The sequence below is a fragment of the Microtus oregoni genome, unplaced genomic scaffold (genome assembly GCF_018167655.1).
Source record: "Microtus oregoni isolate MIOR12 unplaced genomic scaffold, Mior012 000035F_ref0000213, whole genome shotgun sequence".
Taxonomy (NCBI): domain Eukaryota; kingdom Metazoa; phylum Chordata; class Mammalia; order Rodentia; family Cricetidae; genus Microtus; species Microtus oregoni.
In genome coordinates this window covers 8,786,660-8,803,033 of record NW_024543094.1, presented here as the reverse complement: position 1 = coordinate 8,803,033, position 16,374 = coordinate 8,786,660, and the positions used below count along the sequence as shown (strand labels likewise).

The following is a 16,374-nucleotide window of genomic DNA, read 5'->3' as shown; positions in this document are numbered from 1 at the left end:
TGAAGTGGCCACCACAGGCACATGTGTTTGAACACTCAGTCGCTAACTGGTGGCACTCTTTGGGAGGTTATGGAGCCATGAGAAGCTCTTGTCTGGCTGATGCGATAGGTCACTGGGGGAAGCCTTTGGAGGTATAGCCCAGCCCTGGTCCCTGTCTAGCTCTCTACTACTTGGCCTACCATGCCTTACCTCCTGCCACCACGGACAGAGCCAGCCTAGCTATCTTGCCTCCTCAATCATAGTAGACTAGATCCCCAGAGTATAAGCCAATAAAACTCTCCTCCTATAAATTGCTTCTCATCAGGTCACAGCAATGAGAAAGAATAATCAATAGTCTGGCTCCTATGATTAAAGTTCAAAGCTCAAATAGGCAGAAACTATAGCCATGTGTTATAATCCCCAAAGTTGTTACTGCACAGGCTTATACACAAAGGTTATGATACAGGGGTGCATGTTTCTTGTGATATACAGTGTGATGTCTTTGTCCTCTAAGTAGGGTGAGGTGTCTTATACTAAGCCTCAAAGTAATAATACAGTATAGTTTGGCTCATAAACTCACTTGCTTTTTAAACTGTTTTGTGCTAATTTACACACGTTTTTTTCAACTGCAGTACTGTAAGCATGACTTGGAATTCAAATTTATAAAACCAAGCAGGGACTACAAAAATGGCTCAGTGGGTAAAGCCAAACACACACGAACTCGAGTTAGAACCCTGACAGGTAGGCATGGTGGCCTGTCTGGAATCCCAGAACAAAGGAGGGAGAGACAAGAGATTTTTTTTTCTTTTATTTTTTTCCATTTATTTATTTATTAAAGATTTCTGTCTCTTCCCTGCCACCACCTCCCATTTCCCTCCCCCTCCCCTGATCAAGTCCCCCTCCCTCGTCAGCTCAAAGAGCTATCAGAGTTCCCTGCCCTGTGGGAAGTCCAAGGACCACCCACCTCCATCCAGGTCTAGTAAGGTGAGCATCCAAACTGCCTAGGCTCCCACAAAGCCAGTACGTGCAGTAGGATCAAAAACCCATTGCCATTGTTCTTCAGTTCTCAGTAGTCCTCATTGTCTGCTATGTTCAGCGAGTCCGGTTTTATCCCAGGTTTTTTCAGACCCAGGCCAGCTGGCCTTGGTGAGTTCCCGATAGAACATCCCCATTGTCTCAGTGTGTGGGTGCACTCCTCACGGTCCTGAGTTCCATGTTCATACTCTCTCTCCTTCTGTTCCTGATTTGGACCTTGAGATTTCTGTCCAGTACTCCAAAGTGGGTCTCTGAGACAAGAGCTTTTTGAAGCAAACTGGCTAGATAGACTAAGGGAATCATTGCTCTCTAGGTTAAAGAGAGACCTTGACTCAGTATATAAGGCAGAGAGCAATCATGAAGGTTTCTGATATCTTCATCTGGCCCCCACTTCTATACTCACACACAAGCAAGCACAAAAATACATGTACACACACATACAGCACACACATGCACATGCCAAAAAAAAGGCTAATCAAATGCAAGTTCATATGTGAGCATTTTAGGTGCTTCTGGTGTAAACCAGTTGTCAGGTGGAAATGCAAATGAAATCACTGCAAGACCTGTTGAGTGAGGTTTGCAATAAACCAAGTTGACTGCATTAGCACCCCGTAATCAAAATGATGAAACTCTAGTGTCCAATTAGGCATCTATGCTTCCATGTAAGAATCCCAAATTTCTGCCTTGCTTCTAACCCCTATAATCAAAAATAATGTCATTTACATATACAAATTCAACTACTAAAACTACATAGAGATGCATCATTTAAAATAGCCACACTGTGGAGACAGTGGACAAGTGAAGGACTTTCGTGGGAAAAAAGGAAAATGAAAAGATGAAGAGCGGGAAAGCTCAGGTTGGAGAGATGGCTCAGAGGCTAAGAGCACTGGCTGTTCTTCCAGAGAACCTAAGCCCAATTCCCAGCAACCACAGGGTGGCTCACAACCGTCTATAATGAGATCTGGTGCCCTCTTCTGGCCTGCAGGCATACATGCAGGCAGAACACTGTATACATAATAAATATGTAAGTCCTTTTTTAAAAAAAAAAAAATTGACTTAAAAAAAAGAGCAGAGCCGGGCGGTGGTGGCGCACGCCTTTGGTCCCAGCACTGGGGAGGCAGAGGCAGGCGGATCTCTGTGAGTTCGAGGCCAGCCTGGACTACAAGAGCTAGTTCCAGGACAGGAACCAAAAAAGCTACAGAGAAACCCTGTCTCGAAAAATTTAAAAAAAAAAAAAAGAGCAGAAAAGCTCAAAACCATGATTTCTCTGGACCTTTCTAAAACCAACATTTTCCCTAATGACTCTTGAAGGTCTGAAAATAAAATAAAATAATAATAACTTGTTCAAAACCACATAAACTACAAAAAGTACATAAACATTCTATCAAAGTTTCCTTTGTAAACACATGTTAAAAGTGAGCTAAGGACTGGAGGGGGCAGGTAGCTTAGTAAAGTGCTTGCCACACAAGCATGAGTGTATATCCCTCTGTGTCCACCTAAGATCGTGGGGAAGGTGGCACAGATCTAGGGATGCAGAGAGAGGCAGATCCCTGGGGGTTGCTGACTAGCAATCCTCAGATGCCGGTGGCACTCCCTGTCTCTCCTTCTAGTGAACAGTGGTAAATGTAGAAACTCATGTCTGCACAGGGTGTAGAAAATACATGATGAACAAGGCTCAACCCTAAATAGGCCATATTTCTAAAACCTATATAAGACTCGGAGAATATCAAGAAAGAAGGAGATAAAACAATTAAGAGCCAAAACAAAGGAGAAGAGTTGAGAAGTGTTTTCTGGGCAAGACACAGTCATTGCAATCGTGAACTCTTGCGTCTGGGGAGGTCTGCCCTGCATCTGCACAAGAATGAACCCCACAATAGTCAGGTGTGGAAAGGGAGGATCCAGGAGGCCCTATACCTTGCTGCTGAACTCTTTGCTAATGATAGATTCAGGGAGCATGATTGCCTTCACTTGTGTACTCTGATGACACCATCAGACTCCAATGGATAATTCCAACCAAATTGCCACATAGTGAGTCCTGGAAACTAAATGAGTCACAAATAAAAACCAAAACAACGTGAATCTGAGTAAGGGACTAATAGGGATGAGTGAGAGTTGACAGTGATAGAGAGGGCTAAAAAGGGTACTGGAGAGAGTAGTCAGGGTATGTTTATATATGTACTGTTGCTATATAGATATAATATACATATATTTGTTATAGTTGTCAAATAACAAAGACAATTAATTAAAAAATTGTGTACAGCTCCTGGGGAATGACCCCTGACGTTGTTCTCCAGCTTCCATGTGTGTGCTCATGCCTACACACGTACTCAGACACACTTGTAAACACACGAATGAATAAGTAAGTAAATAAATAAAAGTGACAGTCATTAAAATGTACACGTTTAAGCCTTGTATGGCAATATATGCCTGAAATGCCTGCACCTGGGAGACTGAGGCATGAGTTTAGGCTAGCCTGGCTACACAGAAAGATATCTAAAAAAGATATGATATGATAGATCAATACACACATACATAAAAGAAAGTCAGAGAATAAATAGATGATATTAAATAGGTGGATAGAGATAAATGATAGATGTTAGACAGAGATAGATAGATAGATAGATAGATAGATAGATAGATAGATAGATCACATAATTGCCAAACACAAAGGTAGTGTAGGTCTCTAAATTTTTAAAATTCTAAGTGAGCTGACTCTGTGACATACATCCAGTATCAGGAGACTGAGACAAGAGGATTTGGGCCCAAGAGTTCAAGACTAGCCTAAGTCAGTATGGTGAGCCTCCACCTCAAGACAAAAATAAAACAAACACCAAATTTGTTCCGGCAGAATGAGGAGGCTAAGAATCTATAATGAACATGACTCCAGATCATGTCTGTTATCATTTCTAGAAAACAAGAACTTATTGGATGTGGCAGTATTAAGAGAGGTGGGGCATTAGGGGAAGTGGAGTATTAGGGTTGGTGGGGATTATTAATAGAGGTCAGCTGCTTATACTTGTTATGATCTTCAAAGGGAAGTGAAGAGTCTCAGGTTGGAGCCATGAGCAAGACTTGTTAAAGAGATCACAGAGTAACTCTGGTTAAACAACAGAGAAATAAATCCTAACACAACTGAAAAGTTGTTCTTATTTCAGTGAGTTAACCACTCAAAGTAAGAAAAGTTAAAGAAATTCTTGATTTGTTTTTCTCTTTCTTCTTCTTCTAGTCACCTTCTTGAAACATTAGTTAAGAAACAGGCTTAGTATAAAGTGTACAGATTCTTCAAAGTGTTTTCCAAAATAACAAAAAGAAAAAAGTTACAGCAAAGGCGATTCTAGTGGGGAACGCCCTCATGGAGACTGCTTGGGCTAGAGACGGCAGCTGTCATGTCTGCCCGGAGCCCTTGCCCAGGCATGAGGAGTGAAGGCAACCACAGTCTGTGAATCTGTCATGGATGCTGCCGAGCCCCAGCTGATGAGATACAGAGCAACATTCAGTAACTTTGCACCCAAGTTAGAGGGAAATCTCCAAAACAAATCCCTGAGCACTCAAATTCTCTTTCTCTTGGTCCAAGTTCATCTGGCACAAAGAAGATAAACATTCCATGCTTTGTGGCTCTTCATCCATGTGAATCCACAAGGTAGAAATTAAAATTCCATACAACTGAAGCTTCCATAATGGCTACTTTCATACTGAAAATGCTTACAACTGGCCAGCAAGAAAACACAGACATGGTCCTTGAAATCTGAGACACCCCACCCCAGGACACCCCACTCCTAGGTGGCTAGGGGAGAAATTTACCATATGATGAACCATACCTGACATCCTACCCACACATTATTTAGATTTTAGTTAAAACAGATACTAGGCTTGAGATTTTAACATTGATGCTGGACTGAGTTAAGACTATTGGGCAGTTGGGATGAATGTATGTTTTGCCATGCAAAAGAACATGACAAGGAGATGGGTAGAAAGCCATTGACTGTGTGTTTGAAGCTCTACATGCCAAGTGACTGTATTTGGAAGTCGGGCCTCTGAGGGAGTAGCAAATTCAAACAATATTAGGACCCTGATTCCATGGTTAGTACCCTTAAAGAAAAGACAATAGAGTGCTCATTCTTGCTTTCTCCCTTTATCCACACAACAGGAAGAGGCTATGTGAGCACACAGTGCACACAAGCCAAGAGAAGAGGTTCAGCATGAGACTTATCTGATTGCTCACACCTTAATCTAGTACTTCCAGCCTTCAGAACTGTGAGCAAGGGCATAGCTGCTGTTTAAGCCAGGAAGTCTATAGAAATCTGCTATGGTCGAGCCTGCAGACAAAGACTATGTGTTACAGCTGGAAGAAATGTTGAGGGTCACTAACAAAGGAAAATTATCAACTCTTCCCTGAAAATTTTAGCCCTTAGACGGTCACACATATGTCCATTTAGTTCACGCCTGAGGATTTTATGAATTCCTATTCTCACTCATCCGTTCAAGATATGCACCATTGTCAATGACATTTATGAGCACACACTATGCTACAGCGGAGCAAAGAAAGTGTACAACAAACACAAGCAATGATTCCCAATCATAAAGGTAGCCTTAGGTGGCTCGTGTCATTAAAAACACGAAACTGCTAAATATTATCATACAAGACAAAATTCTGCTTTAATCTCACATGGATATTGCTAGCATTCTGAGCACTGGTGGGCTGTAAACAAGAGGGAAAAAAAACGTCCAAATACTGCAAACAAAGAATAATTATAGGGTTTTTAAATTTTTAATACATTTTATTTGATATATGTGTCAATGGGGAAAGGGTGTATGGGTATGTTCATGGTACTCAGATGGAATCCAGAAGACAACTTGTGGCCACTGGTTTTCTCTTTCCATCATGTGGGTACTGGGAATAGAACGCAGGTCAACAAGCTTGGAAGTAAACAAGACCTTCATCCACTGAGCCATCTCGCCAGTCTCTGGGATTTAAAGGACCAGACAGATGGCATATCACAGATTAACAAGCAGGTATGACAGCCAGAGTATCTGTGTGTGTTGAGAGGATGAAACCCCCACCTACCCGCCCTGGCAGGGAACAGTTACTGATGGCCTTGACGTGGCCTTCCCAAGACTGAGTGTGGAAAGCCAAGGTCTGTAACCTAATCATTGGGAGCTGTATCTTAGGCCTCCTGGAAGTGGCCAGATAAGGGAAACCCCGCCCCCATGAACAGTCTCACTCTGCTGTTTTTCTCAGTTCTAAGCCATCTGTGCTAGCTAGAGGTCTCCGTCACTCTGCGAACAGCACCTGAAGTCCCATCGGCCCATGTGCTTTGCCAAACCAAGTGAGTCGAGGAAGCCATCATCTGTGGAAATGCTGAGATCCGAACCAAATGTGATTTGTTCTGCTTCAGCATTTCCTCAAATGACTCCATTAGGGGATGGCTGCGGCTCAGGGCTAATTAACTCATAATGGGTGCAAAGCATCCTGGGATACCAGCTCAGAGGGTGTCAAGGGATCTTGGGCCTTCTGTGCACACCCTGACCCTCCTCGAGATGACAGTACATATTCGGTTATGTCCAGTTACAAACAGGGCATGCAGATGGAACTAAGTCTGTGGGGAGTCTTAAGACATGAATCTTGCTTCTTGCTGGAGCAATTAGGTTACCAATTCAGCATGGAAAGTCTAAGACATATGTGGAATGGGGATTAAATTCTGTGTCTGTCATATCCTGGCCAGGTGACTTTGGTGGCATCACTTCAGTAACTAAAGGGGATAAAAGGCAGTGCTCTCTTTGGAAGGATTAATGACATAATGCATACAAAGGCCCCAAGTCTCTGTTGTCTGCATTTCTTTCCATCCCTATCAGAGACAGAGTGATATTTAGATCTCCAAAATGACGTTGGTCTTCTGTAAGCTATGTAATTACTCAGTGTTTGGAGGGAATCTTATTCTGGGGACTTCAGTGGGCGCTTTATCAGGCATGTACAAAACAGTTAAGAAATTTCCCACTGTGAGGCCTTGTTATCATCCTTGAACACTGAAATATTTCATGATAGAAAGAAAGGACAATTAAACATGCTGTTTAGAATAACTCTAAGGAAGACACAATGCCCGATGCCAAGAAAGAGATTTTAGAAGACACTTATAGACTCTGCTCTTTGAAAAGCTTAGGAAAGAGATTAACATGCATGAGAAACTAGAAACTGACTCCCAAGATAAAAAGACAAATGTCATGTGGAGATGACAGGGTGTCACTGAGACCTCCAGGGCAGGACAGTCATTCCCGGAAGATGGACGTTGAGGATACACATGTAGGTAACATATCTGCTGGTGTGATACAGCAGGGGAAAGAGGACAAATTCATTCTCTCGCCTGAGAAATAGAAATTTGAGGAAGGAAACACAAGAAATCCCATTCTCTTCCTTCAAGGTTCAATCTATATCAAACATCAGCATTAGCCCAAGCCTTTCTCATTACTTTGACCAAATGGGACCCAGCAGGGGACTGTGGGTGTAGATGCAGTAGGCTCGGGATCCGGGGTGGGCAGCTACATTCAATTTCCCAAACCTGCACAAGACCTCAAAACATAAAGTCTTGCATAGAATTTGGACTCTAAGGGCCAGGCCTGTGCCATCAAATCTGGTTTCTAGAGTACCCCCCTTTGAGGATGCCTAGTAGCTCTGGAAAGACAAAGCAGGTGGCCCCATACCCACCACACAACCCCTGTGAGAGGGGCTGCCCTAATCCCTAAGAAGCTGTTTTGATCATTTTCTCTGGGCTCTAATGGTGAGCACTTGACACCATTTGTATCCCTAAGAGGAAGAACTGTACATGTCAGTCAAACCTTGGGTCCCTTCCTATCCCCACCTCAAAGCTTGGTCCCCGAGTTCTCAAGATTTGACATCAGAACTTCTCTTCAGAGGAGGATGACACCACCCTCCTTGATCATAGCGAGGATAAGGGCCTACGGTGAAGGCTGCTACCTAGTCTGCTGCTGGGGATGTTCATTTTTTTTCCAAATTAACAGTGGAGCTGCTCAAAACCAAATAGAAATTAAGGAAATCCATGTATTGTGGTTTTAATGTGAAATGAGCCCCATAAACTCATCTATACAAACACTTGGTCCTCGAGAGGGAGAGCCTTCCTGGAGGAAGTAGAACACTTTAGGACAGGGCTTTGAGGAGATTTCCAGCCTGGCCCTGTCTTCTATCTGTTCTCTTCTTACTGACTGTGAACATAACACTTCTTCTGCCATGTCTTCCCCCACCATGACGGGCCGTAGCTCCTGCGACTATAAATTGAAATAAACCCCTTCTCCCTTAAGTTACTCCTTGTCAAGTTGGTCACAATAAATAGATTGTGCCTCTGTGAGAAAAAAATAGCTATCCTCTCCTTTACGGCCAGAAGTGGGAAAACAAGGCAGAGCACAGCGGAGGGACAGGGTCCGGAAGACACAGGCTTCCGGTTATATGGTTACTGTGACTGTAACCATATGTGGAGAAAGGATCATTGTGGATGCAGTCAGGTTAAAGGGGTTGCCATGAGCTCCTTCTGAGTCATTGATGTATCATGAACTCACTGCAAAGGAACCCTACAAGCAATAGAAGAGGAAGAGACAAGGGCATGGCGAGAAGGCTGTAGGAAGTCACTGGCTGAGATGGAGCCCAGTGCCGATATCTCAGAAGCACCTTAAAGGATAAAGGGTTTCTTTTGCCTGGAGATGCTGAAACTCTATCTCTATCACAGCACATCACACAAGGAAAGTATGGAGTATGGGCCAATCACCACATTGGGTCCACAGTCAAGAAGCAGAGAGAAGACCAGAGATGGCATCAGGCTATAAAACCTGAAGGCCTGCCCCTAGTGATAAATTGTGGAGCACCAGACACTGAAGGAGGCAGGAAGGATCTTCTACTGACCCCCTCCAAGGGAGCGCAGCCCTGTGACAAGTGAACCTTGGGCTTCAGCCTCCAGAACCATGATAGGATTCTACTGTTCTAAGCCCCCAGGTTACAGTTGTTCCCCAGCACCGTGTCTTAGGACACAAAGTGTCTAGAAATGTAGACTTTAGACCTCAGTCTCTAAGACATAAAAGGACAGGGCAGCCTCAAGCCGACCCAGGATTTGTTGATAAAATCCTGTCTCTCTGTCAAGTCCCTGAATGTCGTGATCTCTCACCAAGCAGCTCAAGTGGAAGAATGATGGGGAGAAGTTATCTAAAGGAAAGTCCCAGAAAACTCAGGGCTTGCCTCTTCCCTCCCCACACAGCCACTTATGGGAAGCCCAGTTTTTGGAGTGTCTGTCCGTTACAGGGTTTCCATAGTGATTTACAAAGCATTTCAAAACACAAGCACCTGCCAGGACAGCGACAGCAGCATGGGAAACAAGGCTGTCAAATCCCAGAGTCTTTGCTGGGAAGAGGCAGCCCTGGCCTCCCTACTGCCCACCCTTCATCAATGAAGAATTGGCAGGGGAAATTTTGGGTTTATTTTTGTGGGCAGGATTGTTTCCTGAGACAGCCCTGTTTGCACATAAACATATTTTATTACACACAAATGAAATCTTTGACCTGCCAATTTATCTCTTAGTTTTATATAACAGATGTCTAAGATTCAGTTGTCTGCACAGTATCAAAGTGCACATGATGGAAACATTAATGTCTAACTCACTAAAAAAAAAAAAAAAAAAAAAAAAAAAAAAAAAAAAAAACCTAGTTTGATATTGGATATTTTTATTTGGATGCACAAAAATTTTGTCACTACCTGCAAGGGCCGGGGACTAGAATGAAAAGAATAACAGTTGCAGCATCATTACTGAGCACTTACCAAGTGTGATGCACTGTGCTAAGCATCTAAGAAGTGATAATCCATTTAATCATTCCCAAAACACGATCAGATGAAAATTAAAAGGATGACCTTGTAAATTGGTTAATCAGGGCTCAGAGGTTTTGAATGACTTATCCCAGTTCATAGACTTCCAAACTGGGATTCCAAGCAATTCTTGTGCCGCTTGTGACAGTCACACCATGTAAGTTTCCCTAGTGAAAAGACGTGGGGTTCCAAAACTAGAACACGAGGCTGCAGCTGCAGGACCTGGAGGAGGGGTGGGCACAGAGTCACACCTTCTAGGCCTTGCTATTTACTGTACACTTACTGCTTTAATAGAAGTGTGAGTTGGCCTTAGAATAAGTGTGTTCACATATGTATATATGTATGGCTTATGTGTATGAACATACATGTATATGTGTATACATGTGTGCCTACATGCATGTGTACAGTACTCATGTACTGTGAGTGTATTTATATTTGTGTGCACATGTGTGTGCACGTATATGCTATGTGTAATACATGCTGTATCTTCTCATGTGTGCATACTTGTGTCCGTATTTTTATCTGTCTGAAGATGAGAAGGGAGGTTATGGCACAAGCTGTGGTGACCAGTTCTCCAGAAGAGTAGCCTGAGGTGTTCTGACTACTTAAACACTGGTCTCTGAATCTAAAACAGTGGTTCTCAGTCTGGTTCACGACCCCTTTGCAGTTATGTGTCAAATATCCTGTATATCAAATAGTGACATTATGATTCATAACAGTAGGAAAATTGAAGTTATAAAGTAATAACAAAATAACATTATGGTCATGGGTCACAATAATGTGAGGAACTGTATTAAAGGGTCGCAGCCTTGGGAAGGTTGAGAACCACTGTCTAAAAAGAAAGCAGACCAATAGTGAATGTGAAGCACCCTGCAACTCTTTCAGGATTTTTCTCAAGTTTCGCCTGAATGTCTCCTCTGAGAGTGCTGCTATACAGGACAAGGATAGGAAGGAACTGTGTGTTTTCATGTAAAGGTTACCTGCTCAGTAAAGGGCACAGAGCAGGGACCTGCTCAGACACAGGAAAGTGATCTGTTCAGACACAAGGACAGGAATCTGCTCAAAAACAGGACAGTGACCTGCTCAGACACAGAACAGGCAGATATATTGAGCAGGGCCTCTCTCAAACAGAAGGGAAGAACCTGCCCAGATACAGAGCAAGGACCAAACCAAGCACAAGCTAAACTTCCAGGAAAGGCAATGCTTGGGGTTCATACCTCATATCAAACTCCTTTCTAACAGCCTGGATCAAGGAGAAGCAAGCAGCAGGCAAGTGGGGGGCTCCTCTGGAGGACTGTGCAAGGCAGACCTGAGGAGAGAGGTGTGCCATAGCCTGTTGTCACAAGTTGCTTCTATCCAACACATCAAAGAGCAATGACGCTTGTGTTTTACAGGATTTTGCAGACTCTGTGTCCCAGCTGGTCACACAGAAGTTCCGTGAGCTGACAGTTGGCCTGACATCTGTGTATGCCCGCCACAAAACACTGGCAGGAATCGTCATGACAAAAGGTAACTACCTTTCTTTTCCTGTGGCAATTTTTGTCTCCACAGAAAGAAATGTTAATATTAACCTGGTCTTAGGAGTCTAAGGATGCTTCCTACCAAATGGAGACGGACAAAGGCAGGCAATGTGGAGCACAAACATGTCAGTGGCCACTGTTACTTCCAGAACAACCACACTGGCAATATTGTGAGAACTTCTGATGTTCTTCATTCCCATGAATTCCATAAGATGTTTATGCATACCCTCACTTTCAAGAATGATGCTGGTGTTTGTAAAAGCTGGAGTTGGAGGCCAGAATACCTCATAAGTCACTTAAAGCCAATAGCTAAGGAGGTGCTCTGCTCCTCTGTAGGTGGAGTTTTTCCTGTGTCCCAATAGCCACTCCCAAATAACCACAAAGAGGATTAATATTAACTGTAAATGCTCAGCCAATAGCGTAGGCTTGTTTTAGCTAGCTCTTATAACTTAAATTAACCCATTTCTACTAATCTATGTGTGGCCACGTGGCTCATGACTTTCTACCTCATCTTGAACACATCCTGCTCCCTCTGCATCTGTCTGGCACTCCTCTGACATGGCCCTCCTTCTTCCCAGCATGCTCTCTACCCTGAAAATTCAATCAGCTTTTTATTAACAATGAGAGAAATGCATATTCTGCACCACTTCTCTGTCACTTCTGAGGTGACTGATGATGTCACTCACACAGAACGAGCACACTGCATGAATTTAAACACAGAGCAGAAAGATGGAGCCAGTATGTACAAAAGAAGTCAGGTGTGGAGGTGGACTGTCCAAGGGATGTTGGCTGTCAAAGTATCTTCTTCTCTCGCCAAAGAATATCTGAGGGTCCTTTTCAGTGTACACTGTATACATTCATTCCACCAGTAGATGGCTGTGAGGAAAGAATGGAGGGGGCACCAAAGGTACCTAAGACGATACTAAGGAACAAAGATGTGACACAGTGGGGACAGAAAAGGACATGAGAGACAGCAAAGAAATACGGAAGCCAATCAGGACACAGTGCATAGCAGACACGGAGAGCCACAAGGTCATGGAAAGATCCAAAGGGACATAGAGAACAGGAAAAGACACAGAGGGATACGAAAAGACACTGGGGTACATTTCAAAGTGTCTGCCTCCTGAGTGTCTTCAGGTCCTCTTGCTGGGGTAGACACTACTAGGTGAAAGTCCTCCTTCTTATGCAGACTCGTCTTTCCAATCTGCTCTCAGAAATGGAATCCCATCGTAGGAAACAATAATGACAAGGCCTGACAGGAAGTCACTGCTACTGTTTGCCAGGTGGGGAGAAACGATGGCTGGATTTGGACAATGAGATTTCTGAAATTCCCCAGTTGCTAAACAAATGTAACTAATCATCTGGTTGTGTAAACTCAACCCTTTTATCTCCACAGTAAATAACAATTGTCATAAGATCAAAATTATTAGGGAGCAATAAAAGGTTCACACTCACACATGGCTTTGTATAGGTAGGGAACTTCTGGGACTGAAAAACACTATCTATCTGGAGTCCCAAATTATTTACACTTAAAAAATGAAAAAAAAAATCAAATGACTATAGAATTTCCCTGTCACTCTAGACACCTAGGAATCACTCCAATATTCAAGAGCAAGGAAGCAGGAGAACAACCCCTTGGGCCCCATCGTACACCTGGTACAGTGTATGCGAGCCAGCCTTTCCAATTCCTGCATCAGAGCAAAGTGGAAATCGCAATGCTTCCTCACAGTGTCGTTTGTAAGATAAAGTACATCAAATGCTTTGGAGAGTGTGAATTGCTCTATAAACACAATATCCCGTTCTAAGGCAAAGCAATTTGCTTTTTCCAATGATATTATTGTATGTGGTGTCATGCATAAGCCTGAGCCGCCACGAGGGCTGCCTCCCCTCCTTTCACTCATTGAATGACATCTGCCCCTGCAAAACAGGAAATGTTCCAAATCCAGGGCTGAATCAACCTCTGACAAGACAATGGCGTTGGGTGCAGTCTTTTTTTGTTCAAACATTTTATTTTATTTTATTTTTGTTTTATAAATAATACCATTCAAAATTTCCACCTCCTCCCCTCCTCCCATTTTCCTCCCACTCCCCTGCTCACTCTTCCCCGCACCCCCTCCAGTCCTAAGAGAGGGCAGGGTACCCTGCCCTGTGGAAAGTCCAAGGCCCTCCCCTTTCATCCAGGTTTAGGAAGGTGAGCATCCAAACAGCCTAGGATCCCAAAAAGCCAGTACATGCAGTAGAATCAAATCTCCGTGCCATTATCATTGGCTTCTCGGTTCGCCCCCATTGTCAGCCACATTCAGAGTTCAGTTTGATTAGCTACCCAGCCTCTAAGGCTCTTTGCACTCACCCCCAATCTACATGAAAAGACTCAACCTCCCACTCAAAATTAAACGGCCCATTGAGGGAGCCAAAATGAACCCAGCTCCATCAACTGCTAGCTCTGCGACTTTAGGCAGGTAGCTTGACCTCTCTGGGACTTCGTTTTCTCACTCATAAAAACGAGACTAATGAAAGGCATACCCACCTAGCAGAGATACAGGGAAGGCTAAATGTGTGTGTAATACACTTGGAAAAGGCTTGCTGGTTACTTGACATAACTTAGACTCACCTGGAAAAGTCTTTTTATGCTTTTATTGATTTATTGAAAAGTTAATACAATATATTTTAATCATAATCTTTTCTCTCCCCCGATACTTCCCAGATTCATCTTTCTTTATGTTTCTTCATGTTTTTTCTCTTTCTCTTAAAAAAAATTAAAAGGCACACACACACACACACACACACACACACACACAAAGAAGCATAGAGTGTGAATTGTGTTGGCCAAGGATCTTAATGGAGATTTCCTAGAACAGATCATCCTGTGGACTTGTCTGTGTGAGACTGTTTTGATTTTTAATTGATAGAGGTAGGCGCAGCCTATTGTGAGAGGCACCATTCTCCAGACAGGGGTTTCTGAACAGTATGAGAGACAATAAATCTAGATGGCGTCAAGCAGGTAAAGAAATAGGCCCTCACACATGTGTGAGTCTCTTCTCTTCACTGTGAATGTGCTGTGACTAACTGCTTGAGTTCTTGCCTTGACTTCCCCTCAAGACAGACTGCAACCTGACTTGTGAGCTGGACAAACCCTTTCTTCCCTAACCTGATGTTTGCTAAGATATTTATCATAGCAACAGAAATGAAGCTACAAACTAGTTCTAATCCATAGTAGGAAGCATATACTGTTCATTAGTAGTCATGTTATCTTCAATACACTATACACATTATACACTATATATATAAAATGCATATACTATATAAAGCACTTTAATGCGCATGTTATCTTTAATGCAGTATTGTGGGCTGAGTGCCAACAACACGGAGGTTCTGGAGAAACAGCAAAAAATAAAACTGACCAAGTGCCTACTCTTGTGACTCTGACAATCACCTGGGGAATGTGTCATTTAAAAATAATATATAAAATCAATACAAAATAATCCTAAGAGAGCATCATACACAGAGTCTCAGAACACGCAAACAAAACTTCGGCAACTTTTAAAAATTTAAAGTGCCCTATAAGTTTCTGCCATAAGTGTCTACTAAGACGGGGGGTGGGGAGAGAAAGAGAGAGGCACTCCTCCTTTCTCTTGTATAATAATGTTCAAGTTCATAAGTCTGCATGAGCATGACTCCACGAGTCGGTTTTCAATAGTTTCTAGTTCCTGAGCATCTTTCCACTTTCATAGGAAACTCAAAATGGCAATTTTTGGAAGTTATTTTGAGGCTCTACATGGAAAGCAGTTATGTTTCACAAGGGCTTATGAAAAGATAACGCTCCAGTTGCTGTCAAGCACTCGGTTTTATACACAGGTGATTTATTTATTCATTGTGTGAAAGAGAGTCTCTACAAAAGAAGGCTTTGTAATTAGTCCTCTGTGGACCCCAGAGTACTGATTTCTGGAATTTGCTTTCCTGTTATAAAGGGAATAGTTAATAAACTTTGATTTAGAAAAGATTATAAAGAAATGTGAAAAGTAATGAATAAAAGTATTTGTAAATATTCATTTACTCAAATTTGATGGGCCATGTAATCTTAATTCAAGTTCAGTTATTCAAACAAATGCCTGAGGAATTCCAAGAGATAGTGGTGTGTGTGCTATACCAATTACAATGCAATAAATTAAGCTGATTCTGAAATAAACTTCATTTAATTTTCACTATTTGCAGAAGGAATATTATTTTTAGCCATTATGAGGAATACTATTGGGAAAAAACATACTTATGAGCAGACTGATATTTTATCTTCATCTAATTATCCCGATCATATGATTAAAAAATCAAATAAGAAAGAACTTATGAATAAAAACTAATATTCCCCAATTTCATTGCTCACCATTTCTACCCAATAGAATTTGTTTTATTAATCCTTTGAGAATTTCTACATACACAAAATGTGTTTTGATCATATTCATCCATAACTCCTTTAAGATCTCATCCCATTTCCAACTTCATGTCCATATTTTTTAACCCACTAAATCCAATTTGTGTCCCATATTGGTGTAGGGCCATCCACTGCCAGGAGCCACACCCTTAAAGAAACCTGACCCTCGCTCTCCCAGAAGTCATCAATTGCCAATAGGTCCTCAGCAGGAGTGGTGACTCGTGCATCTCCCTGCTACATGCTAGAATGTTAGCTCATTGATTTTGTGCCGAACACCACGGCTGCCGTGAGCTCACGAGTGCAATATTCCTGTCATTTCAGAGGACACTGCTTCATCCTGGCCCTCCCTTACTTCTGACTCTTTCAATCTCTCCACCTCACTCTGGCACAATATTCCCTGGACCTTAGTGAGAGGAGCTATGATATAGATGTCCCCTCTATGGTTGAGCACTCTAAAAACATTTATTCTTTGTGCTTTGGCTGTGAGTTTCTACGTGCACCACCAGCCACTACAAAAAGAAGCTTCTCTTGGAAGGCCTAAGAGCTACAGCTACATT

The 16,374-nt window shown here is 42.6% G+C and overlaps 1 protein-coding gene across 1 annotated transcript in view; it reads left to right on the top strand.

The window, feature by feature from the left end:
• The window catches only part of Adarb2 (adenosine deaminase RNA specific B2 (inactive)), a 568,842-nt gene that overhangs the window by 469,517 nt on the left and 82,951 nt on the right, over window positions 1–16,374 (top strand). Inside the window, exon 4 of the mRNA XM_041630701.1 lies at window positions 11,266–11,380. Coding sequence (XP_041486635.1) covers window positions 11,266–11,380 — 115 coding nt within the window. The remainder of the gene's footprint in view (window positions 1–11,265; window positions 11,381–16,374) is intronic.